This window comes from Mustela nivalis, assembly GCF_964662115.1.
Source record: "Mustela nivalis genome assembly, chromosome: 4".
NCBI classification, from domain to species: Eukaryota; Metazoa; Chordata; class Mammalia; order Carnivora; family Mustelidae; genus Mustela; species Mustela nivalis.
This window is the reverse complement of record NC_139023.1, coordinates 159,691,046-159,718,496: the sequence shown is the minus strand read 5'-3', so window position 1 is coordinate 159,718,496 and position 27,451 is coordinate 159,691,046. Positions and strand designations below refer to the sequence as shown.

The following is a 27,451-nucleotide window of genomic DNA, read 5'->3' as shown; positions in this document are numbered from 1 at the left end:
CCTTAGGACCACAGTGACAACATGCTTAGAGTAGCAGGGACCATGGCCCATGAAATGGGTCATAACTTTGGAATGTTTCATGACTCCTATGTTTGCAAGTGCCCTTCTACAATATGTGTGATGGACAGAGCACTAAGGTGAGGCTCTCTGGGAAGATGCATTCTGTCCCTGGTTTTGGTTCACTCTGGGCTGTATCTGTGCTATATCTTTCATGTCTTCTTCAGCCACACATTCAAGCTTTAAAATATTGAATAGTATAATCATGAATGCATATCTATACCAAACCACTTTATCCTTCTATATGCAATATTTTTCATTAACTAAGACATCATTTAAACATATTATGTCTTTGCTGTTGACATGATTGACATTTTTAACTTCATCTTACCTACACAAGACTTGGTTTCAGAAAAATCATTAGTATATATCAAATTTTCATTGAATTCAGACTGGGTGGTTCTAGGACAAAAAGCTAATTAAAGAAGAGCATCCTTGCAGGAGGATAAAGACATTATACATCCCTGTCTTGCCTAAGCTAAGTTTCCAGGGAATTTTATCTTTAAAAATCCCCAAATACCTTTTATATATGTATTTCCTCTCTTCTATTTCCCTGTCCCAGCTCACTCAACCTAGGGTTAGTCTTCCAGACCCTTCTCCAAAAGGTGGAATGCCAGTCACATATCTTTGTTATCTCTCCCAGATACTATTGCATTTTTAAACCTCATCTTTGTTTGTGAAATGAAGAAATTCTGCCAAAAGTAATTCCTCTGAAGGAAAGTAAATTTTTAGACACATAAATAAGTATGACTTTACTACCTGTAGGACTTTGCAGCCAAAATGACCTAAGGTTGATTAAGATTCTCTGGAATAGTCAGAGCATCTTTGTTTTTTAAAACAGCAGCCTGGGTGCTACACTTTAAGAATTGATATATTTTTTTTTTCATTAATCTCGAGGTTTTTGTGCCCATCCTGGAGGGCTAATTCAGGCACACAAAAGAGCTCATGATTTAGCAGTTGGGTGGTGGATTGGGTTTAATCTTTTAGGGGAGGTTTTGGGTGCATCACCCCCAATGTGTGACATTGCTCCCTTCGTGCTCAGCATGACTGTGTTCCATTTTCTCTTTCCTTATCTTCGTAGCTTCTATATACCTACAGACTTCAGTTCCTGCAGCCGCGTCAGCTATGACAAGTTCTTTGAAGATAAATTATCAAATTGCCTTTTCAATGCTCCATTGCCTACAGAGGTTATATCCATCCCAATCTGTGGGAATCAGCTGGTAGAAATGGGAGAGGACTGTGATTGTGGGACTCCTGAGGTACCACCGAAGAACTTTCTAAGATGGTCTAATTTGTTTTTCAATTGCTAAGACTATAAACTATAAAACTATATTATTATTCTGAAGTTGTACATTTTTTAATAACTTTACATATGTTCATCTGTTAGACATTTGTCAGGCCAGCCTTTCTAACAATGACTACTGCATTGCTTAACAGACCTTCCTAATTTCTTTCTTGGGGTTCTGTCTCCATTTCCTGATTTTTAAGAACCACTCAACAGGGGCACCTGGGTGGCTCAGTTAAAACCTCTGCCTTCGGCTCGGGTCATGATCTCGGGGTCCTGGGATCGAGCCCCGCATCAGGCTTCCTGCTCAGCGGGGAGCCTGCTTCCCCCTATCTCTCTGCCTGCCTCTCTGCCTACTTGTATTTCTGTCTATCAAATAAATAAATAAAATCTTAAAAAAAAAAAAAAAGAACCACTCAACAACTGGGATTTGTATCCTCATTCCTCTCTTTCTGGCAGAAATAACTTCACTTTTCTTATGTGGCTATGACCAACTGAGCGGTTACTTTAGGCGTGGCACCTCAATAGCTCTTGGAAAGTGTAAATAGCTCACCCAAGGTCACAGAGATGGTAGAGAGAGAGGCCAAGATGTAGACTCGGGTGTTTGATTTGGCAGTCGCAAAGCTGTCTTGCACTGAGATTTAGTTTTTCTCTTTGTGACTTCAGAGTTTTTACCATTAGGAGTCCTTGTCTGATCCTACCCTATTCGTAGGGCCACCAGGCTTCCAAATGGGACCTTTGCCCCCATTTTATTAATATTTAATATGAGTGACCTGTCAAGGCCTCAAGGGGTCGGCTCTTCTGTAATTTCAAAATTTGACCACAAATGCATTCATTCTATGAGAAAAGAGGAATCTTTCCAAGAGGATGTTCCTATTTGAAAAAAGGGCAAGAGTTTTACTCCTAAAAAGTTGTAACTCTCTTAGGTAACATAAACAACCATAAGAGGAAGTTTCTGAGGGGAGAGCTTCCCCAAAGTCTCATGCAGATGCCTGATTTCTTAGAAACAAGGTGAGGAGAGCAAGACAAAGTCCATTGCTTAATGCAGAGTTGAATTAAATGTCAAAGTTGCATAAAGAACTATACATTTAGGTTTTTAGTACATCTTAGAGATTAAATCTACTGCTGAGTAGGTACAAAACCAATGAGCTCAACTAATTGTGTTTTTAACTATTTAGATAAGTTTTATTTTTAAAAACTAACATTTTCCTTTTGTTTTCTTTCATAGTTTACCAAAAATAGATCATTTTCAGTATCCTATGGGAGGCTGAGTGATCTAGAGGAGGTACTCAAATTTAAAAAGGTGTCAGTAGAATTCAGATATGTGACAAGTCACCAGTGGTTTTAAAATCTGTTTTTCTAATGTTGAATTTTGTTCAATATTTTATTTTCCTGAAAATTATCTTTAGACCATATCACAGTAGGGTCTGTGTGATGAAAAAATTATACTATGAATTGTGGTGAAACAAGAGCAAAATATTGAGACCCAATCTGGCATTTGCCTTTGTCTCTGGTATTTCTTAGGAATGTACCAACATTTGTTGCGATGCTAAAACTTGTAAAATCAAAGCAAGTTTTCAATGTGCATTAGGAGAATGCTGTGAGAAATGCCAGGTAAGATTATTATTTTATTCTATTTTAATAATTATAATTACTGTTTATTTTTCTACATTAAAAATCTCAGTGATTATGTTAAATAAAATAGCAAAGCACTAGCTTTTTGTCTATAAAATAATGCTGCCTACATATGAGTGTTTACAAACATGGGCTATTTGATCCCCCAAGAACCTTTTGAATTAGATATTATTATCTCATTTTGCTTTTGAAGGAACAAAAGCTCAGAATAGAAAATGTGTGAAGTAAGAGAGCCACTGAAAGTCAAACTCCAAATATGACCTTTTCCAAACCCAATGCTGGGACTCCTACCTGCCGCTGCTTCCGATGTCACAGAGCCTTCTTGCACCAAACCTCATAACTGGTTGCATATTCCTTTAATAATGGGTTAAGTGGAAAAGTTTTGTTTTTTTGTTTTGTTTTGTTTTGTTTTAATAATGTGGGGTCTTCCCTATCTTCAGACTTTGACGTCACTTCAGGGTGAATTTCTTAAATATAAAGTGAGCATTCTGTGTCATTTTCTCTGTGAGGCTTGTTGACTTTCCTTTCAGGTACAAATGTAGAATTTCACATTCTATCATTGCATAGATTTCTCTATTATGATTATTTGTTTATGTGTCTATTTTCTTAGTTAGACTGACTTCTGAGGGCAAGGGACTGATTCATTCTCACCTAGCACAGAGTTTCAGACATTTTAAATGTTCAAGACCTGTTCGCAGAAGGATTGTGTGGACAGATGACATACCAGATTATAGGTAGGATTTAGGATTTTTTTTCTTTTTGATGTCAGAAGGAGAGGAAAGAAATAAAAAAGTCCAAAAGGAAGAAAATTTGGGAATTTAAGTCTTATTCAGCAAGTGTTGATTAAGTGCTATTTGTTGGAGATTGTGGGAGATCAAAAAAAAAAAAAAAAAGATAGTCTTTGACTTCAAAGAACATGCTATTTCTTTCGGGTAATGATATACATACCTGAAACAGATGAAAATATAGTAAGGATCAAATGCCCAGGTAGACATTATAAGGATATTTGCCCTTTGTGTAATGTTTTCCACTTTATATTTTCACAAGTTTCATAATGACTCTGTAAAGGAAATATTAGATGGGGAAATGGATTTTCAGAGAAATAAAGTCCCTTTTCTAAGTCATAAAGCTAGCCTCTGATAGAGCCAAGACTCAAATCTGTATCTTCCAAATCTAAATTCAGGGATCTTCCCATCATGAGTAGGAAGGAAAGGCAACCATGTGCCCTGAAGACATTAGAGGAGGCTTCATGGAAGATGAGGCTGTCACTAGTCTTAAGGTCAAGCGCATATTTTATTTTAAGTTTTTATTTATTTATCTGACAGACAGAGATCACAAGTAGGCAGAGAGGCAGGCAGAGAGAGAGGAGGAGGTAGGCTCCCTGCTGAGCAGAGAGCCTGAAGCGGGGCTCCATCCCAGGACCTTGAGATCATGACCTGAGCTGAAGGCAGAGGCTTTAACCCACTAAGCCATCCAGGCGCCCCAAGCACAGATTTTAAATAAGTAAACAGAAGGAGGAAAAATTCCTAAATGATGAGACTGAGGGAAAGAATAAAGATGGAACAGGAAGTATAACCATGCTCATGTGAGAGCTGGTAAGAAAGCTCATCTGGCCGGGCAGCAAGATTTGAGTTTGGAGGGTTGTGTATGATCTAATTAAATTTTGGATTCCACTCTGTCATTATGTAAAGATACTGAAAGTTCTCTGATGATAGAGGAGCATGTTTGTTCACCTCATCTAGGGAAAGATATGCTTCGCAGTGTTCACACAGGAATCTTCAGATCTGCATAAATGGCAGAATTTGTTTGACTAAGTTTTTCATTAGGCAGTAAGAGCAAGATTTGCAGTGGAATTAATACATCAAACAAAAATACATCAAATAAAAAATAATTCAAATTCACATTCAGTTGTTTCTCTCCCATAAGAAATCATTTCATAGGAAGAAGTGAGTTGAAAAGACATATTTGAGCATACAACAAAAGGAGTTAAGGATTAGGAAACATGATGCCTGGGAAAGTCTCAGGGCACACTGATCTGGTGCTTATAAACTTACCTGCCTTAATACAGAAGATTCACTTGGCCAATAAATCTCTTAAGTTGCAGATATAAATCTCCTTGAAAATCTTGACAAAAATGTATTCAACAAAGGAAAAAATAAATCCCTTCTTTGCAACTAAGATGAGGTTTGGTTTTCTTCTGTACCTTTCTCCTTGATATTTGTGTAGTGCTTGCACTATAAATTCAGAAATATTGATTACTTAAAGACTCGGGCCATTGGCAGAAGTCAATAAAAATGATATAATAGGAGATGTCTTTAGTTTATGCAATGCAGATGTAAGCTAAAATAGAAGGATGCCTCTAACTACCTTGCCAAAAAAAGGCCAAAGGAAAAATATTATTTACGTTAGCTTAAGATATTCAAGTAAGTCATGTGGGAAAACAAAGCCTTTTCTTCATTTTTATTTCCCTGCAGTTTAAGAAGCCTGGGGCAGTGTGCCGACCAGCAAAAGATGAGTGTGATCTGCCAGAAATGTGTGATGGTAAATCTGGTATTTGCCCTGATGATAGATTCCGAGTCAATGGCTTCCCCTGCCAAAACGGGGAGGGCTACTGCTTGATGGGGATGTGCCCCACGCTGCAGGAGCAGTGCACTGAGCTGTGGGGACCAGGTAAGAGGACAAGTCCCAGTGTTGCGGGCATTCCTGCCTCTATGCACATGAAAAGAAAAATGATGCTGTAACAGGTGACAGTGTTTAATCATGGCCAAAGTAGTATTCTGTCTCAATCTTCTTTCTTAGAAACTGTGTTAGAGCTCAAAATCCTGGATAAGTGCATTTGAAGAAATACAAATAAGGATGGGCCAGTTAACTTGACTTTGAATTCCAGATTAACAATTTTTTTTTAGTATCAGTATGTCTCGTGAAATATTTGAGGTAAGCTTATACTAAGAAAACTCTATCTGAAATTCAAATTTAACTGGGTAAAGCAGGAAAGAATATCCAATGGGAAAAGGTCTCCAACAAATGGTGTTGGGAAAACTGGAGAGCAACATGCAGAAGTGTTGAGTTTGAGACAGTACAGACAAAAAGTTGATATCCAAGATCTATAAAGAACTCAAATTCAACACACACAAAACAGATAATCATATCAAAAAATGGACACTTCTCCAATGAAGACATACAAATGGCTATCAGACACATGAAAAAATGTTCATCATCACGAGCCATCAGGGAGAGTCAAATTAAAACCACATTGAGATACCACCTTACACCAGTTAGAATGGCCAAAATTAGCAAGACAGGAAACAACGTGTGTTGGAGAGGATGTGGAGAAAGGGGAACCCTCTTACACTGTTGATGGGAATGCAAGTTGGTGCAGGCACTTTGGAGAACAGTGTGGAGACTCCTCAAGAAATTAAAAATAGAGCTTCCCTATGACCCTGCCATTGCACTACTGGGTATTTACCCCAAAGACACAGATGCAGTGAAAAGAAGGGCCATCTGTACCCCAATGTTGATAGCAGCAATGGCCACGGTCGCCAGACTGTGGAAAGAACCAAGATGCCCTTCAATGGATGAATGGATAAGGAAGATGTGGTCTGTATACACTATGGAGTATTATGCCTCTATGAGAAAGAATGAATATCCAACTTTTGTATCAACATGGATGGAACTGGAAGAGATTCTGCTGAGTGAAATAAGTCAAGCAGAGGGAATCAATTATCATATGGTTTCACTTATTTGTGGAGCATAACAAATAGCATGGAGGACATGGGGAGATGGAGAAGAGAAGGGAGTTGAGGGAAATTGGAAGGGGAGGTGAACCATGAGAGACTATGGACTCTGAAAAACAATCTGAAGGTTTTGAAGGGGGGGATGGGAGGTTGGGGAAACCAGGTGGTGGGTGGAGGGCACGTATTGCATGGAGACTGGGTGTGGTGCATAAACAATGCATTCTCTTATGCTGAAAAATAAATAAACAAACAAACAAACAAACAAATAAATAAGTTTCAAATTTTGTGACCTATAAGAGATCACAAATTTATTTCAAATTAATCTTCAAGGTTTTAAAAGTCTAATAACATATATAAGGAAGGAGATCACCCTCTTCAATTTCAAATCATTTCTATAAACCCTTTGTAGTTCCAAATATTGGAAATGTGAACAAGGCATTAATAGGTAATTTGTCATAAAGAAATACAAATGTCTAAAAAACATTTAAATCATTTTAACTCACTAGCAAGAAGTATGAAGTACTGACACATTGATGTGTCAGGAAATGCAAATAGAGTAAGAAATACAATTGAAAAGCTGATTACTTCAACACCTGTCAGATTGGCGAAACTTTAATATATTTAATGCTCAGTGTCAGTGAAGATGTGGCAAAGCACCTACTTTTACGCACTCCAGTAAAAACATGACTTAACACAGTCCTTCCAGGATGAATTGGAAAAATGTATGTAAAACCTAAAAAGAAAATGCACTCCTTCCCCCAGCAAGTGTTTTTAGGAATATTTTTTCACAAAGGATTTTCACCTAACACTTTTTTTTTTTTTGCCTTCCCCTAAGTATTTTATTTTAATTAACATATAATGTATTATTAGCCCTAGGGGTACAGGTCTGTGAACCACCATCACCCAACACTTTTAAAATTGATAATGGATAATTGTGAAACATCTCAAAGTCAAAGAATAAGCATTAGTCAAATAAATGATAGAGTATTTACAGAATGCAATTTTTATAGCCACGATACTGCTCAATATTTAGTGCTAGGGGAAAGGACAAGTCTACTTGTTATTTGGGAAGCAGTGTGGTACTGGGTGTGTGAATGATGCTTTCCACAATATTAGCAGGAATAACTCTGAAGTTTGGGATTAGGAGCATGCTTTTTCCTTATCATTCATGCCTAACTATTCACATTTTTCATGTAGAAAATATGATAATGAAACTTTTTTTTATCATCTTGGAATTTGGAACGTGAAATTTATTTAAAATGATTCCAGCTTATAGATAAACCGAGAGGTTAAGGCAGTCGGCCAGAGTCACATAGCTGTGATTTAGCTTCTGAGCTCTTAACCACTGTATTCTACTGCTCATCTGATAGGGATATAAAGAAGATTGCATGAGCAATTAAGTATGTGATGCCTGTTGCTGTGCCTGCACAAAGCAGAAATTTGACTAAGCATAGCAAGTAATTGTGACAGTAGCAAGTATTATCAAAAGAGCTTCCCAATGTCTGCTTGTGGGCTGTTAATATAATGATTGTGGCTCTCCTAGCTCAGTCTTCATATTTAGATTTTTTTTAATCTTCAGCAAATCAACCACATTTCTAAATATTTAGATAGTCATTATTCAAAAGTTAAAATTTTGAAGGCTTATTTTATTTTTTTAAAATATTTTATTTATTTAGAGAGAGAGTGTGTGTGAGGGGGAGGAGGAAAACAAAGAGGGAGAGGGAGAGAATCTTAAGCAGACTCCAAGCTGAGGGGTGGAGCCTGTCCCAGGGCTCGATCTCCCAATCCTGAGATTATGACCTGAACTGAAATCAAGAGTCTGATGCTTAACCAACTGAGCCACCCAGATGCCCCTAAAAGAGTATTTTAAATTCTAGCTAGCTTTCTTAATAACAAAACTATTCCAACCTATATTTCTGACAATGGTCAATAGGATTATGCCAGAAAAGTAATTCTCATGCTATATATTTCATCAATTTTATATTTCATTAATCATTTGTAGCATTGAATATCTTATCTCTTTTCTTTTCTAATATGTCCCTACTGACCATGCCTGGTTCAAGGGACCAATGTTGCAGACAAATCGTGTTACAGCAGGAATGAAGGTGGGTCAAAGTATGGGTACTGTCGCAAAGTGGATGACACACCCATTCCCTGCAAATCAACGTAAGTGGCCTTGTTGTTCGAACCTTCCTGCCCCATAGACTAGAGAAATCATTCACTTCCAGACACATGTTCTGATTTATTCCAGTTAAAGCAAAAGTTAATTTGGACATCATTCATTTGATAAGCATTCACTGGGTGATGATTATGTGCTGTGTTTTAGACTAGGCACTAAGTTAAAATACAAATAAGAAAGAATTCTTTTTTCCAGTGCCTCACGGTGGGTGCTTTGGATGACACGTACAGTCATTTTGAAATAAAGGGAATATGTGGATGGAACGTGCAGCAGTGAATGGGCATGTCTGGAAGTCTATACATGGATTTTCCAATATAACTTAGGAGCTTTTCCATCTAGGTGTTTCATTATGGTTCTAGGAGTGTAAATATTTATCTACTCAGAGGAAAAACCAATACAATGCTCATTTGGTTTTATTTAAGGTTGCCATGGCATTATCTAAGAAAAAACACAGTAAGAGAAAAGATGGACAATTCATCTGGAGAATTTGTTTTACTTTTTGTATTGATATTCTGTAAAATAAATTCCTTCAATATCATAAGCAATGGACTTGAGATCTTTGGATAAGGTTTTTTTTTTATTCTATAATTTCAAGATGACTTGTAAAATTCAAATTATAATGGATTAAACTGAGTATCTTCTCCAAATTTCACACATACTAAATAATGTGGAATAAGAAACTGAACAAGATTAATGTTTCTCAAAGTTTTTCTGTTAAACAGTGATTTTTCCAGATGATAAATATCACCAAGCTATATTTCAGACAGAGAGTCTTCCTTTGGAGAGTCTGAGCCTAAAAGATAAAAATATTCCATGGTCTCTCCTTTATAAGAAATCAGGGAAGATTCAAAAGGGAAAATAATTTTGTAAAAAGCAATGCATATGTTTTCTGGGAACCAATATGTAGTTCGAGTGGCAGCGAGCAGGAAAGAGAGTAAGGTGGTTCCCCTTCTCTCTGTAGCGGGTGCACACATTGTCCTGAATGACTGTATGATCCCTGGATCATTCCTCCAACTAGAGGCACAAACATATCATTCTTTCCACAGGCTGACCTCCTAGTCACTTCTGATTAGTCATCGGTTATAGTGGAGAGGACCTGAAATTCTCTGTGCTCTAGGCCCTCCTTATAAAAGCTCTACCTAAGTGACTCAAGAAAAATGCCTCTTCAAGTTTGGAGAGAATGTGTGCCTTTCTCTACTCCTCTGTCATATTTGCTAACAGTTGCTAGAAACATCGGGAGAATCTTATTTTGTCCCTCTCAGAGTAGTTTTTCACAGACTTCCTCAGAATTCTGCATAAAGTGATTGACTCCAATTTTATTGGATCTGACTTTTTTCACCTTGGCAGTGAATGAATGGCTTTACTAAGTGCTGAGCTGTTTCATCATTATTTGCAAGGAGACAGTTCTTTCAGGAACCCCAAATGATGTCTTTGAGTGTCACCCAAGGCTCAGCCTTATGTAGACACAGCTATAGTTGGGAGACTTAATATGCTGCAATTCATGAAAATAAAGTAACTTTAGTTGAAACAAAATAGAAATATCCACGTGTCCTCCATGATGTTAAAAGTCTTTCCTCTTTATAGCTCAAACATGACCTTCATTTCCAGGTGTTTCTCTTGCTCTGTCATGGCTTCTGCAGTGGCAGCCATTGCATTCCAATGAGACAAAAAGAGAAAAAAGTAAGGAGCAGGACATACTCCTTCATGTAATACCCCCTTCAAGAATTTACACATAAGATTCTGCTTCCTCCCCATTGGCCAGAACTTAGGCAATTGACCAAAATTAGCTGCCTAGGAATCTGAAAAATGTGGGTTTTGCTTTTAAGCAACAATGTGCCTTGTTAGTGTTTGGTGGCTCTATTACAGAAGAATAAGGGGAAATTTGACATAAAGAGAGAATATGATGAGTTAAATATTGATGGCCTGGGAGGTGATTTAGAACTGTAGAGAACTGCAGTTAGGATCCTGGTATTTCAACTGCAACAAATTTGACTTTTCCTCAGTGATGCCATGTGTGGGAAGTTGTTCTGTCAAGGTGGGTCAGATACTTTGCCTTGGAGAGGACATATTATAACTTTCCTGACATGTAAAACATTTGAACCTGAAGATAGCAGTCAAGAAGTAGCCATGGTAGCCAATGGAACCAAGTGTGGAAACAAGAAGGTAAGTTGAAAATGTAGCTTTTAATCAAAGTGTTCTTTTGTCTTGTTTTTTGTTTTGTTTTGTTTTGTTTGTTTGCTTCTCAAGGACTCTTTATGTTTTATGGGGCACAGTTTTCAAAGCAATACTTAGCACCACTCATTTATGCATGCGTCCACTCATCCCTTCAATACTGTTTTATAGGTAACTATTATGTGCTTAAGTACTGGGTTATTAAAACTTGGTAAATTGTATTGCCCGAAATCAGTAGGTTCTCAATAAATGATAACCCCCTTGATAATAATAATTAAGAGAATAACAATACTATTTATTTTTACATAAATGATAGGTACTGCAATATTGAAGATGATGTGATATTAACATGTTCTCCATAATATTTTTGTTTGGAATGGGTGCTTTGTATCATATGCAATGCTTAGCTCAGTGCTAAGTATCGGTCTCAGGCATGGACTGAAGAGGTGGATTAAGGGAATGACTCAGGAGGAATAAAGTGAAGTAAGGAAATATTCTTTAGAGGACTTTCCAAAAATTTTTTAACACAAATTATCTAGCTTCATCTTCTTATTTCCAAAAGAATGTTGTGATTTCCCTAATAAAAGGGCAACAATCATGGCTAATAATAGAAGACTAAATTCCAAAGAGTCAGCAATTTGCAGAGCTGAAGCCATTAGGTATTGATGTCAGCTTGATGCTTTTCACATCACTTTCAGGTTTGCATTAATGCAGAATGTGTAGATATTGAAAGAGCCTACAAATCAACCAATTGCTCCTCCAAGTGCAAAGGACATGCTGTAAGTTTTGATAATGCTTCCCCAATCTTGCTGAATCTTTTGTAATTTTAGATCAGTCTCGATGATGCTGAAGTAATGTTTCAGCATTAAATTAAAATTATTAAGTTTGCCTTAATGCTCAGTAGTTTGGTTCAGTGAAAAGAATTCTTCTAAGAACTTGGTATTGACATTCCTACGATGGATTCATACATTATGTAGATAGCTGAAAGGCTACAGAGTAAGGGTTAGCTTCTGATGAATAGGGCCCCTGGGTTGGTGGTCAGTCAGCCCAGTGTGGAAACTAATGAGATCTTGTCTTCTCCAGGTGTGTGACCATGATCTCCAGTGTCAGTGTAAAGAAGGATGGGCCCCTCCTGATTGTGATGACTCTTCAGTGGTCTTCCGTAGGTAACATTACATGTCTAGCCTGAAAATATTGCTCTTTTAAGCTTTTATTTTATATTACATTAGATTTCATTGCCTTTTCTCTATCCTCTTGGAATTCTTGTTCATTCCATAAATATTGAGTCTGCAATATTAATCTTCAAGTTCTCTAATAGTTTTTTGTTTTTGAAGCATATTTTCCACATCCTTATGCTTTTACTATACATACAAAAAATTTCCTCAAATTTTATATTTGCAATCTTTATTTTAATTTCCCAAATTTTCTTGTTTTATGATTGTTCTATTTTTGTAGCAACTTTGACTTAATGTATCGATATAATATCCTCATAGAACTCTCTAAGAACACAGCTTAGATTATTTTTGTAGGTTCAGTTCTGTTCTTTGAATCATCTCTATTTTGTTTTTTTTTTTTAAAGATTTTATTTGTTTGACAGAGATCACAAGTAGGCAGAGAGGCAAGCTTTTTTTTTTTAGTCCTACTCATTTATTAATGAATTTAAAAACATTCAGAGAAAGGTTTTATAGGCTTTCTCAGATTTCCAAAATTATCTGTGGCACATATAAGGTTAAGTTCCCTGCTCTTTAGTATGCCATACATAACCATGGGCTTGCAAGCTTCCTTGATTAAAACCATCTTTTTTGTAAAATTTATACAGAAAAACATATAAATAGATATATTACATGTATTATTTGTTTACATTTAAATATATATACATATATGCCCCTTCATTAACTTATATATGTTTTAATATATTTTTGATATAAGCTATTTTCAGTTATAAATGTTGAAAGAACTTCCTTCCCATGTTTTCTCACTCTCTTTGTGGTGCCATGTGATTAATGGAAGATTCTAAATTCCATGTAGTCAATTTTTTAATCATTTTCTTGATGTTTTTTTTTTCTTTTGTGTGTCCTTTCCTAAGGAAATATTCCCTGCCCTGTAGTTATGAATATACATCTGTATATTGTCTTCTAAAAAGCATTATTATATTATTTTTTCAAATTTAAGTCTATAATCTATCTGAAAGTCTTTTGTCTATGATGCAAATGTTTAATTTCATTTTCATCCCAGATAGATGCCCAGTTGTCACGTCATCATTCATACAATAGATCATCCTTCCCAAATGCTCTCCAGGGCCACTTACCTGATACAGCAAATGTTTGCACATGTGTCTTTTTGGGATATCTGCTCTTTTCTGGTGGTCCTATTTGACTGTCCTTTGTGCCAGTATGACACTTGTTTTAACTGTGTCTTTAAAACAGTTTTGATATAGGCTGTCCTTTAATTTTGTTCTTAAGAATGACTTGGTTATTAGTTTTTTGTACTTTTACGTTTATCTTATAATTAGATTCTCAACTTATACACATAATTCTTGTGGGGACTGACATTTTAACATAAATCATATTTATGATTTACTTGTGAGAATGAACATAGATAAAAAAAATTTGAATTCCTGGGGCATCTGGGTGTCTTAGGTAATGAAGCGTCTAACTTGATTTCAGTTCAGGTCATGATCTCAGGGTCGTGAGATGGAGTCCTGTGTTGGGCTCTGCACTATTCACAGAGTCTGCTTGAGATTCTCTCTCTCTCTCTCTCTGTCTCTCCCTCTGCTCCTCCCCCGGCCTGCTCTCTTTGTCAAATAAATAAATCTTTTTTTAAAAATATTGATTTCCCTCTCTCTTTTTATCTTTTGTAGATAAAAAATCTTTTTATCTTTTATAGATATGTTTTATCTTTTTAAGATAAAATCTTTAAAAAAAAAAAATGATGCCTTGGTGGCTCAGTTGGTTAAGCCTCTGCCTTCAGCTCAGGTCAGGATCTCAGGGTCCTGGGATTGAGCCCCACATCAGGCTCCTTGCTCAGCCAAGAGATTGCTTCTCCCCCTCCCTGCTGTTCCCCCTGCTTGTGCTCTCTCTCTCTCTGACAAATAGATAAAAGCTTAAAAATAAATAAATAAAATAAGATAAATATTGATTTCCTAATCATTGACATGAAATATCTATCCATTTATTGAGTCTTTCTTAATTTTGGCAACTAATGCTTAATGGTTTTCACCATAGAAATTTTGCATTTATTTTGTTAAATTTGTTTATAGGAATTTAAATTTCATTGTATATTTTAAGTGATGTCTTTTGAAAAATTATTTTCAACTCTTAGTAGAATATAGAAATTCAACCAATTTTATATATTTATTTTTATGTCTAGCACATATGCTAACCTCTCTTAATAATTCTAGTAACTGGGGTGCCTGGGTTACTCAGTCGTTAAGCTTCTGCCTTTGGCTCAGGTCATGATCCCCTGGGATTGAACCCCACATTGGGCTCCTGCTCAGCAGGAAGCCTGCTTTCCCTCTCCCACTCCCCCTGCTTATGTTCCTGCTCTCGCCATCTCTCTCTCTGTGAAACAAATAAATAAAATCATTAAAAAAAATTCTTGTAATTTATCTATCAATCCTTTAGATTTCCTACAAATTCAGTCATATTGTTTCAGGAAATGATTGTTTAATTTCATTCTAATTTTCATGATTTTAATTTCTTGTACTTGTTTTCCTTCACTAAATAGTACCCTCACCCACAATGCAGAATAGAAATGGTAATAACTAGCTTCTTTGTTTCTTTTTCAATCTCAAAGACTGTGTTTTGCCCTGATATGTGAAGGTATTCTGTACATATTTAGATATTCTTCATGAGATTAAGGAAGTTCACTTCTAAACCTGGTTTGTTAAGAATTAAATCAAATACCTTTTCTTTTTATTGGTTAAGGTTTTTAACTCTTTACTTTGTTAATATTGCAAAATAAAAAATATTTGAATATTTATTTAACTTTGCAATCTGTGGATAAACTCAATGTAGAAACAGTATCTCTTCCATATACTGATGGATGCAGTTTGCTCTTATTGTATGTCCATGACTGATATTGGCCTGTAATTTCTTTCTCAATTTTTAGTATTAGGGTTATGTTAATCATAGAAAATAAATCGGAGTGTGTTTACTTATTTATATTCTCTGGAAGAGTTTGTATAAAAATGGAAGATTCCATTTCTTCAGTAGTTATAAGACCTTTCAGCTTTTTAATTTCTTCTTATATAAGTTTTGGTATATTATGGTTTCTTAGACATTTTTCTGCTTCCTCTAAATTTAATTTTTTTTCTAAAATTGTTCATAATATTCACTTATGTTTTTATCAATAGGATATGTAGAATTGTTTTTTCTCTTTTTATATCTTCCAAACAGAATTTTTAAATTTGTATTTTTTGATGATTTGCTTGGCTTTCTTTTTTTACATTTGTTTGCTATTTCATTTATACTTTAATTATGCTATTCAATTCCCTTTTCTTAAGTTTATTTTATCTTAAAACAATTTTTGAAAGGGCTATTTGGCTCATTAATTTTCAGCCTTCTTTTTAAATACTTTTTTAAGATTATAATAATATTTTTTAGGATTATAAATTTATACATTTTCCTCTAAGAACTCTTGTTTGTAACCCATTTGGTAAATGATATTTTCATTATCATTTGATTCAAAATATATTCTATTTTCCATTTGCTTCCTTCTTTGGCCTTTTAAATGTTTAGATGTATACATATATATACACACATATATATTTTAAAGATTTTATTTATTTATTTGACAGAAAAAGAGCTCACAAGTAGGCAGAGACAGGCAGAGAGAGGAGGAAGCAGGCTCCCTGCTGAGCAGAGAGCCAGATGCGGGGCTCCACCCCAGGACCCTGAGGTCACAACGTGAGCTAAAGACAGATGCTTAACCCACTGAGCCACACAGGCACCCCTAGATGTATATATATTTTTTAAAGATTTACTTATTTGAGAGAGAGAGAGAGCAGCAAGCAGAGGGGAGGAGCAGAGAGAAAAACAAATTCCCTGCTGAGCAGGGAGCCCTACATGGGGCTTAATCCCAGGACCCTAGGATCATGACCTGAGCTGAAGGCAGATGATTAGCTGGCTGAGCCACTCAGGCATGCTTAGATGTATATTTTTTAACATACAGGCATATGCAGATTTTCCAGTCATTGTTAAATTAATACTTAATGTAATTACATAAAGATCAGAGAAACTACTCTGTTAAGAATATGTTGAAATTTGTTGAAACTTGCTTTATGGTTCAGCATATACCTGTATTTGTAAATATTGTCTGTGTACACAGAAATATGTATTCTACAGTTGTTATGTGAAGTGTTTTCTATATTTGTTATGCCAAGTTTGTTCACTATGTGTACATCTATTAAACCCTACTGGTATTTTGTTTGTGCTGAGCCAGGAGCATTAAAATCCCTCACTATAACTATGAATTTGGCTATTACTTCTGGTTCTACCGTGCTTATATACTTTATGACCACGCTATTATTACATAAAAGTTTAGAATTGTTATGTCTTTGACTCAGCACTCTAATGACAACACCATGCTTGTGTATAGCTCCAGTCTTCTTGTTTTTTAAAGTCTTTCATTCCTGGAGACGAAAATATCTGTACCAAATTTCTGTTGGTCTCCTTTGCATCATTATAATATTTTCCCATACTTCTATTTTCATTCTTTCTGAAGCTCAATGTTTTGCATATATCTTATTTTTAAAAAGCAAGGATATATATATGTATATATATATATATATATATATATATATGGCATACATATATTTTTTAAATTTTAGTCGTACAATCTTTTTTTTTTTAAAAAACCAGGGTGTTTACACCGTTTAAATTAAAGGTAATTACAGATATTCCTGGGTGTAATCTAGAATCATATCCTATTGTTTTTATTTATTCTGCCCAGTTTTTTTTTTTTTAAGATTTTATTTATTTATTTGACAGAAAGCTTAAGCAGGAGGAGAGACAGAGGGAAAGGGAGAAGTAGGCTTCCTGCTGAGCAAGGAGCCCAATGCGGGACTCAATCCCAGGACCTTGAGATCATGACCTGAGCTGAAGGCACTTAACTGACTGAGTCACCCAGGAGCCCGAGGAACTTATTCTATGTTCTCCTTTCTCTTCTTCCTTCCTTTCTTATGGGCTTACTGAGGATTTTAATCATTCCATTTTTCTTTTTATTAATTTGGAAATTATACATTTATTTTACATTATTTAAGTGGTCATCATAAAATGTTCATTTTATTTATTTATTTATTTTAATAGATATTTGTTTTTAGAGGAGTTTTGGGTTCAGAGCAAAACTGAGCAGAAAGTAGGTCTCCACATGTCTTCTGCCCTCTCCTCCCCAGTACAGAGAGCCTCCCTCACTATCAACATCTCCCACCAGGGTGATGCATTGTCACAAATGAACCTGCATTGACACATGATTGTCACCCAAAGGCCACAGTTTACATTAGGATTCATACTTGGTTTATTTATTTTTCATTCCTTCCTGCATTTCTGAACTTGCATCCAGGACCATTTTCCTTTCTGTCTTTCTGCATTCCTGTCCTCTCACTAATCTTTCCAAATTAGTTTCTCCTTGTCTTTTTGCGGGGGAAAGGGTGGGGGGGGGGGTGGAACAAAAATGTCTTAGTTTCTTTTAGTGGGAGAGTTGATCCGAATTTCCCAGACCAGAAACAGAAGAGCATTACTTTCTCTTCAATTATTTCCATGTCCAAGTGCATACCTTCTTCCTATCATAATATTTCCCATCTGTCTTATACTCCACCTTTCTCTGCAGACCTTGTACTTTCAAAGTAGGGGAGTTTGTGAAATCCAGTCAATTTCCTTTTTATTTCCTCTGATACCATGTTGCTCCTCTGAAAATAGTTACAGTTCTGAGGTTATCGCCAGTACATTTTTTTTCCACTCCGAATCTATCTATGCTATATTCAACCGAAATACCTCAGAATTTTCTTTCTTTTGGCTTTTAGATAGGAATTGTTATGGAGGGGTGGAAAGTTTAGATATTTGCCATTATCTTAGAATTCTACTTCTGACATATCTGCCTCTATCTGCATGTATGCATGTTCCCACTTGGGAGCTTTTCTTGCATTTATACCAAATCTTTTTTTTGGGGGGGGGTAGGATTTCACAAGACTCTGTAATCTGCCCTCAAACCTATATACTTTCTATTATACTATAACTGCATCTCATAAATTACCAAAATTAATCTTATTATTGCCTTGCTGATCTCTACTAAGAAAGCGGTCGTTCTCATTGCTCTTCAAACGTAAACCTCCTTGTCTCTAAAGTTTCAGATTTTGTAAGAGAAATTAATATTTGACATAGCAAACGATGGAAGTTACAGTCATTACTTCAATTAGCAGCTAGAAGGGAAAATGCCATATACATCCAGGAAATTTGTTCGATCTGCTCTGCAGTTCACAGGGTGATGTAATTTCTTTTCTGTCTGCAATAATTCCGAGACAGAGCAAACATGAGGAAGACATTCACCTGTGCCTCCATCACTTCTCTTCTTCAGGTCTCCACTCCTCATTTGCTGCTGACAGGGATGTGATCTCAAGTCTTCAGTTTCTTTTGCTTTGTTTGATGCCAATGCTGAATTTTAAAAATGTTTCAATCCTTTTCTTCCATCGCCCTCACTTTCTATTCTCTCTAATCTCCCAGCCCCAACACTTTCCAGTTGTTACAAATGTGAGGACCTATTTAGCAAGAGGCTTTCATTAAAGTCAAACTGTCCCTGCGCCCGTTCCCCCAGGGGATTTACTTAAAAACAAGTCCCAGAAACCAGCTCCAGGTAACAAAGCCCAGATACAAGGGTAGGTCAGGCCAGGTGGAGACATCCGATCAGTGGGGGTGATGCATACTATCTCCCTAGCTACCAAGGAGTATGGGTCCCCGCCCTTTGGGAGCCTTTTTGGCTCCAATCCCAATCAGGGTGTAATAGGCTGGTTCAGATGTCTACAAGGGTAAATTGTAATTCAATTGGTCACCTAGTATCATTGTGGAGTTTCCTGTGTGTGTTACAATCTCATTGGCCACCTGTGCGTGGCCAGGCCCGACCGCATGGCCTTTGCCCTTAAAAGCTAGTCTGTGAAACAGAGAAGGGTCGCCCTCTCTTGTAAGAGGTGCGGCCAGAGCTTCAGTTAGATTCTTGATGCTTGACGTGAAATAAAGCTTTGCTTGACCTTCGCTTTATATCAGTCTCGCTCCTTTAATCACGGACCCATTATTGGGGCATAACAACAAACATCCTCCCTTCTAAGGATTCTCAGTAGCATGCTGCTTTACCTACTTCATAGCCAATATTTTATATGGATTTGCCCTTTGCTTCCCCTATCTACATAATACTACAACATTCATGATCAAAATGCAGTTTCATTTTACCGACTCTGACTGATTTTCCAGGGAATCTGTTCTGTGGAGGAAAGGGTAGATGGAGTTTGTGATAAATGAAGAAATAAGGACCAGAGAGATGCATATTTGTGAATTTCTCATACCCTTATCAGGTCTGGGTTCTCTTTGTTGCAGACTTCTCCATTGTGGTTGGGGTGCTGTTTCCTATGGCTGTCATATCGGTGGTGGTTGCCATAGTCATCTGGCACCAAAGTACCAGAAGAAAGCAGAAGGAAGTCCAGAGGTAGCCTTCTATCTTGCTTTGGGAACTTTTGGACCTCTAATTTATTTAAATTCAAGGATAGGGCCCAAATTCTCAAATTTAAGTGGTTTACTTCAAATACTAAAAAATAAGTACAGATATATTTTTCTTGGACCAGAGGCTTGGTATCAGTTTTACTGAGAAATCGTTCACAGCAATACATTTATTGTTTTTATGTTAATCACTGTATTTATAAATAATACAAATTATAATAACTCTCAATAAAGGTTTTATACCCATTATAAGAATATACTATGTAGCATTTATTGGTCATTATCTTTATGACAAGGGCTATGCCGAGTCTTTTTACATTCATTATCTCTAATCTTCACAAGAATGTTGTGAGGTAGTAACTATTATTTCCATTTTATACATAAAAGGTATTGTATATTAATCCTTAGAACAGTCTTATAAAATCAAGCCCTTCACACTTTTTCTTAAGTGAAAACAAAGGCTCAGAGAGGTTAACAAATATGTTCCAAGTCTTACACCTAAACTGATGGAATCTTGATTTGCACCTACATTGGTTAGTCTTTCAAACATGGTCTTGACACTACAGTATCTTTCTAACCTTTTATAAAGACTGCCTTATTCATATATAATGAGTTTCCTAAATATTGAATGAATAAAGTAAATCATTAATTAAATGACATAATAGTTTAGATAAACACTGATTCAACACCATCATTATTAGGAATAATAATTAATAATAATAATAATAATGCTCTGTAGAGAATCTAGAAAAAAATTAGTGGTGGTGATTGTGAATTCCAGGACAAGGAGGCCTTAAGAATGTCCTAGAGAGCAGAAGAAAGCCCAGTCAATGTCCAAAGATGACTCAATGGGCAAAGAAAATTGGCAAACTTCTTTTGAGTGTCCTCCCCATGGTGAAGAAACTGTTAAGTCCATTTAAATGGTATGCTTTCACACACAGGCCACTGTCGACTACTCGCAACAGGCCTCGCAGACAGAAGAGGAACCCACAGACGGTGAAGGATGTTCAGCCCCAAGAGGTGAACCATAGTTTGTCCTGTGCTTGCCTCGTGCCCCAGTTTGTGATTCCTTCATCATCTTGTCCTGACCACCTACTTATCTGTCACTCCTACTCAGCAGTGTTTTACAAATCCAGTCCGCTAGTTAGTATGTAGCAAGAATTTGGGGCTCTCTAACTACACATTTAGAAAATTCTCCTTTGCCTTTTTTTTTTTAAGTGCGAAAGAGTCTTCCTAAAATTCAGAAGCTGCTTTGTTGAGGTTCACAACCGCAGAGAAAATAAAGAGAACAGGAGAGCCGACCCCAGCTGTCTTTCTCTCTCTTTCTTTCTCTCCCTCCCTCCCCAGCTCCTCCAGCATCTCTTTTCCCCTCTGTCCCCCTCCCTCCCTCCTGTCTCTTCTCTGTTCTCTCTCTCTCTCTTTCTGACTCTAAGTGGATTTCTTTTTCCTTTTGCAAATGTCCCAATAAAGATAATCATGCGTTTATTTGTATGACAAAACATGTAATATGTATAACCCTCAAGGCCCTGGCTATGTCCTGGAAGTTTAGAAATTTTAGCAGAGGTCGGTTATTGCTAATGTCATTGGCAACGGCAATGATATTTTTGATGGAAATGTACCTGTCTCTGACAGCTCTGGGTATAGCAGAATGCAAGAGCTGGACCGCTATGATTTCCCATCCCATCTCTTGGTATGATCTCAGTTCTGATCTCCCATGAAAGGACTGGTTATTTGGAAGTTAAACTTAGGGAACTTATCATTTCGTTTAAAAATTTTGTCTGTCTGTCTGTCCATTTGTTTGTTTATTAGATGAGTCAGATGAAGCTCCAATCACCTGATCTGCCAGTAGAGGGCAATGAGCCTCCAGCTTCTTTTGTGAGTTAACACTTTCTCTTAAGTATTCCTTCCAATTAGAAGGTCAGAGTTAAAAAAAAACAAAAAAAAAGTATCACTTCCAAACTAATCTCAAGGAAATACTATTAAGAGACATGACCCATGATGCCCAATTATTTCCTTAGAAGAATGTTAAAAATTTTGTGAGTATTAATATAAAATATAGATTTTCCCACAAAACTTTTTGAAATGCAAAATGTGAGAAGATTATATTCCTACATTTAACCCCTTAATCTGAATTACTGGGTCCACAATGCTGGTAATTTTTCTTTTTCTTTTTTTTTTTTCTTTTTTTGCTATTTTGTTGTTTTTATAATTTTTAAATTTTTTTATAAACATATAATGTATTATTAGCCCCAGGGGTACAGGTCTGTGAATCACCAGGTTTACACACTTCACAGCTCTTGCCATAGCACATACCCTCTCCAATGTGCTGGTAACTTGTTATAAGAAGAGAACCAATCTGCTCCCTAGAGTGGCATCTTCATCATCCATCTGTTGGCACTGGCTTATTTCTGAATGGCCTTACTTCTTGAATTTCTGGGGGGGAAAAAGAAAAAAAAAATATATATATATATACACATATACATACATACACACACCTAAATGAAAACACTTGAACTTACAGATTTAAACTATTTTCATGGGTAGGAGCATGAGTTCTTCCTTTCTGAAAATGATTTAAGCCTTTCCATTAAGGACATCTATTTTCAAGGCACCATCTTTGAATTAATTTTATTTTACCTTTTCATTAGCTAATTACAAAACCAGATTTTCCACCACCACCGATTCCTACATCTGTGTCAACTTCTTTCCTTGTAAGTACCAGGAAGTCACTGATGATTTTTTAAATGTCTTTTGGGCCCCATGTGGGTAGTGTCTCTAAATCTACAGATTCCTTCTCAGGAGACACACTCTCTAGGGCAACCTGAGCTACTGTAACACACAAGTATATCTGAGAAAGCAAGGCCTACTTTCTATCTATAAATTAATATGGATATTAATTTTTTATTATTAAAAATAGTTCTACCATTATCTCCTCATCAAAAAATGATAAATAGTTTTGCTCTAGGAGGTAAACAGTCTCCTTTCTAGATACTTACTTTGGAGAATATAATAATAAAATTTTATATTCTCCAAAGTAAGTATCTAGAAAGGGGACTTTATTATATAAGGACTATATTAGCTACAGTTTTGTATAGAAGTTGGGGTACAAAAAACAGACCATATGTAGGCAAACCTGGAATAAAAGTTAGGCACTTAAGAAGTAAAAGGTAAAATTCATTCCCTCAAGTAATTACTGAACATGTTCCTACTTGGTACTCTATTACCGATAGATGAGAAAGAACTAAAATTAAAGTCATTTTTTCAAGAATGTTTACATTTTTAGGGTGAAAACCAGTCATATGTGTATAGAGAGCTTAATCTTTCACATATTTTTTTGTGCCAAAGCAAGTGATAACTAATGAAAAGAATGTGGTAAAGGGGAAAATGAATGGACTCATAGTAGTTAAAGTAAGAGAAAGATCCCCTGGCTAAGTGGTCGAAATTGGAACTAGAGTGATGGGGAGGTAAGAGATAACTTAAATAAGGAAATAAATATGCCTAGGATTGGGAAAGAATAACATTTCTAACGACTTACTATTATTTTTGTCTCTCATATAGCATAATGCCACGAAGGTACTTCCCTCTACTGTTTTTAAAGACAAAATAATGTCAACACCTAAGGTAAGAGATCTGCAGGAAAATGTAATCTTGTCACACTCCTACTGACAAGGAGAGAAGTTCGTCTTCCTAGAAGATGTTCACTAAGAAGAGTATCTATATCATCATAGGATGGGAGCTAAGACATGTCTACCTTCCTAGTGTGGTCAAAACCAAGAGGAAGAAGATGGAAAGTTCTTAGCTAGATAGAGGACATATCCCATCAGATGATGGCCCAGTGTCTCACCACTCTTCTCCTGATCCCTCACCTTCTCCATATTACGTCCATTATTCAGATGGATATTTGGATCCTAATGCGATTTTTCTCCCGTTCTTTCTCTGCCTTCCCATGTTTGCACTCCTTCACTGTGGTATATCCAATGATCTGTGAAATAGGAAGTGTGACTACAAAGAATTTATTTTAATTTCCTAATAGTTCCAAGTTATAGAATATCTAACATTTTAGAATTGCGTAGATGGCTTAAGAACTTTGTCTTTTTCAGGGTTCCAATCCAAACGTCTGAAGCAGCGGCTAAGCAGGGTTGGGTGGGGTGATGATCAACCTGGAAGACTGGATAATCCGGGTGGAAGAGAAAGATGCTTTCTCCTTATTATTAGCTCTTGATAACTCAAGGATGTTAACATTTCTTGATACATGTTGTGCTTTGAGGCGACTCAACAAACATTTTCAAGAGAGACATGGTCTTGAGAATCTTTGTGTGGATTCACCATTTCTCTCTTCCATACTCGTGGGAGAGGAGAGGACTCTAAACAAACAGCTCTACATCTAAAATTAGGTGACTTTCTTAACCTCCCCCCTTTTCTTATTGTGATGTTGACTAATATTTCCTCAGGTATTTTGAACATCTTGATTTTCTCACTTAGTAAGAAATAATTTACCCTCTAATTAAAGCAAGCAAATGAAAAAGTCCCCAGGAAATCACAGGAACCTGGGAGGGATGGAAGAAAATTTTACATTCATCATTAGATGACTAGCAGCATCTTGACTGTTTTAACCATAAACCTGTCAAATTAGAACTGTAAGAACAAAATTACATAAACAACCTCTGATTTATAGAACATCTTTTTCCTACATTATCTTCTGCAATCTTTATTAGCTGAGTTATTTGAAGTTTGCTTCAAGTGAATAAAACTTTATTAACTAAAATTTTAATTTTAATTAATAAATACAAATACAAATAAAAATTTGTATAATTCAGTTACTGGCAAGCTTAAAGTGAACTTCACTTTCTAAGTAGAGAAAGTTCTAATTACATAAACTAATAGCATAAAGCAGATGTTGACAACTGGTAGCTTGCAGGACATATCTGGACTACAGATTGATTTTATTTGGCAGGGATGATTTTGGTCATAAAGTATTTTTAAATGTTTTGAATTTAAATGTTTGTTGATTGCCAATATTTTAAAATTGGGAGATCTTGCATAAACATCCAGCTTTGTAAAAGTAATCAAATGATCTGGCAGCCCTGGAATCACATCGCCCATAGCAACCATTAGCATAGTTGACTGAAGTTGGAATAAACATGTTGGTTGCCTTCCAAATAACCTTCTTCCTCCTTGTTTTCAGAACCCCAGTTTTATTCAGTTGTAGATATTTTAGAAAAGGTGATCCTGATTTCATCTCCAGGATAAATCTCTATCATTTTAAGTCAATTGTAATAATCTTATTTTCCTTACTTCCCCCAACCCCACATTTCTTTCTTTCTTCCTTCCTTCCCTTCTTTCTTTTTCTTTTTCTTTTCTTTTTTTTTTTTTTGCCAATAAGGCAAGAGAAGAGATATGTTGAGAAATTTTCACAAAAGATATCCTGCCCCTTCTTCTGGATGTTGGGATCTGAATAACCTCTCTGGTAGTGCTGCAACCATGTTGTGATTTTGAGGTCAAGGCTGATATACTGAATAAAATAGATCAAAGAGATAAAAAGATTAAACATGATCTCTTAATGATGTCATTGAATTGATAGATTAATAACTGTGGGTGTTACCCTACTTTTTGCTGGGATTTCCTATTATTTGGTCAATAAAATTTCCTTATTGTTCAAGCCATTTCGAGTTGGATTTTCTTATTTGCTACAGAAATCATCTCAACTAATAAAGTTGCTGCTTCCATGATTAGGGCATGTGATTTCCTTGTGTGCAATTATAAGGCCACTTCATCAGCACCATGATTTAGGCTTGTTTTTTATACTTGGCCTGCTTTACCCGTTTACACCATGGACCTGGCCCATACATACCCCTTCCTTTCCTTGGGGGAAAAAAAAAATTTTTTTTTTTTTAGATTTAATTTATTTATTTGACAGACAGAGATCACAAGTAGGCAGAGAGGCAGGCAGAGAGAGGAAGGGAAGCAGGCTCCCTGCTGAATAGAGAGCCTGATCTGGGACTTGATCCCAGGACCCTGAGATCATGACCTGAGCAGAAGGCAGAGGCTTTAACCCACTGAGCCACCTAGGCACTCCTCCTTGGGGAAACTTTATCCACAAGGAGTTCTTTTCCCCTTTCAGTGTGAATTTCTGTATAAGCTCAATCCCCAGCACACCCAGGGTCCATCTGCCAAATCTCTCCTGTTATAGCAGTCTTTCTTTCCACATGGGAGTTTACTCAAGAGCACATTAAAAACTCTAGCTTTATCTATGAGGTTAGGTTTTGGACAACCTTGCACTAACCCAGAAATAAATCCCTATTTCCCATGAGACCACGATTTTTCTTATGACAAACCTATAGATCTTTCCTGTGTTGTCTTCTTCCTTTGTTTCATGGTTTTTGTTTTAATTTCTGTCCCTGTCTCATTTTTAATATTGGTAAAATGGAAATCTTTAACCTATGAATCTTAACTAGCCACACGACCCGAGCTAGAAATAAAACATAGGCTATTAAGAAGAATGTTTCTGTAAATTTTGAAATGATGGCACTAGGTGTCTGATGTGGAGGCTGCACAGCTCCTTATAAGGACAGACAACTGGAGGACAATGATGGGGAAATGATTCTCTTATCCTAAGACTTTGAACCCAAACCCTACAGAGTCTCCTACTGAGTTGAACTGTAGAACAATTTAGACAATTTAAAGCAAAGACGTTGATTTCACAGTCCTGTTTCCAAATTAGATCCGCCACTTACCCACTTTGTAGGAATTCCACAATATGATATTTAAGTACCTCAGATATGCCACCAAGCCTGCTCTAAAAATTAGTTATTTTTACCTTCTCTGCTTTAGAATAATAGATTAACTTATGGTCTTATTCAGGTACTCTATGAGTGGTATGCCACTCATAAGTCTTTTAGACTTATTTTATCTTTTATACTTCAAATGCTCCTTTTTGCTAATTTTAAGGAATTTTATAATTATTCCTCATATTTGCTTAATAAGAATCTCTTCTTTCTTATCTCACTTCTGTTTTATAAAGGCCACTAATGAACTATTTTTGCCTTTTGTTTCCAGAATTTTACTTCTAAAATTTAATTAGCAAAGCAACTTCTGTCTAAACTTCACCAGTGCTTCTCAAAGTAACTATTTTTCAAAAGTGCAATCTTCCTCAGCCGCTTGAACATTATGCTCCCCGTTTTTCACAGATACAATTATTTTCATAGGTGATGTGTTGCTATTTTCTAGGTGACTCACCCTTGTGTTTTAAAAGTTGTATCCTGGGGTGCCTGGGTGGCTCAGTGGGTTGAGCCTCTGCCTTCAGCTTAGGTCATGGTCTCAGGGTCCTGGCATCAAGCCCCACATCGGACTCTCTGCTCAATGGGGAACCTGCTTACCAACCCCCCACCTGTCTCTTTGCTTACTTCGATCTCTCTCTATCAAATAAATAAAATCTTAAAAAAAAAAGTTGTATCCTGACCTGTGATATTCTTACATTTTTTATCTTTGATGACAGAATCTATCTCTTCAGCTAAAGAGCTTCAGTACAACTAGCATTTCGAGTGTAATTTGCAAATAGCTTGTGCCATGAGTAAACCTTGCATATTCTTCTCTGCCCAAGATTCTCTTTTCTTTTAAGCTAAAATTGTCTACCAAGGTCACATCAGGAGTGGAATACCTTGTTGGTGATACTGAGATCTACCTCTTC

The 27,451-nt window shown here is 36.3% G+C and overlaps 1 protein-coding gene across 4 annotated transcripts in view; it reads left to right on the top strand.

The window, feature by feature from the left end:
* The window catches only part of ADAM28 (ADAM metallopeptidase domain 28), a 65,831-nt gene extending 40,404 nt beyond the window's left edge, over positions 1-25,427 (top strand). For all 4 annotated transcript variants that reach the window (XM_082727433.1, XM_082727432.1, XM_082727431.1 and 1 more), the window contains 14 exons: positions 7-137; positions 1,139-1,316; positions 2,867-2,956; positions 5,452-5,647; positions 8,775-8,877; positions 10,894-11,053; positions 11,761-11,841; positions 12,146-12,224; positions 19,645-19,753; positions 20,706-20,784; positions 21,574-21,639; positions 22,413-22,475; positions 23,323-23,385; positions 23,865-25,427. In XM_082727433.1, coding sequence (XP_082583559.1) covers positions 7-137; positions 1,139-1,316; positions 2,867-2,956; positions 5,452-5,647; positions 8,775-8,877; positions 10,894-11,053; positions 11,761-11,841; positions 12,146-12,224; positions 19,645-19,753; positions 20,706-20,784; positions 21,574-21,639; positions 22,413-22,475; positions 23,323-23,385; positions 23,865-23,885 — 1,419 coding nt within the window. In that variant the 3' untranslated portion in view covers positions 23,886-25,427. The remainder of the gene's footprint in view (positions 1-6; positions 138-1,138; positions 1,317-2,866; positions 2,957-5,451; positions 5,648-8,774; positions 8,878-10,893; positions 11,054-11,760; positions 11,842-12,145; positions 12,225-19,644; positions 19,754-20,705; positions 20,785-21,573; positions 21,640-22,412; positions 22,476-23,322; positions 23,386-23,864) is intronic.
* Positions 25,428-27,451: the final 2,024 nt, after the last annotated feature.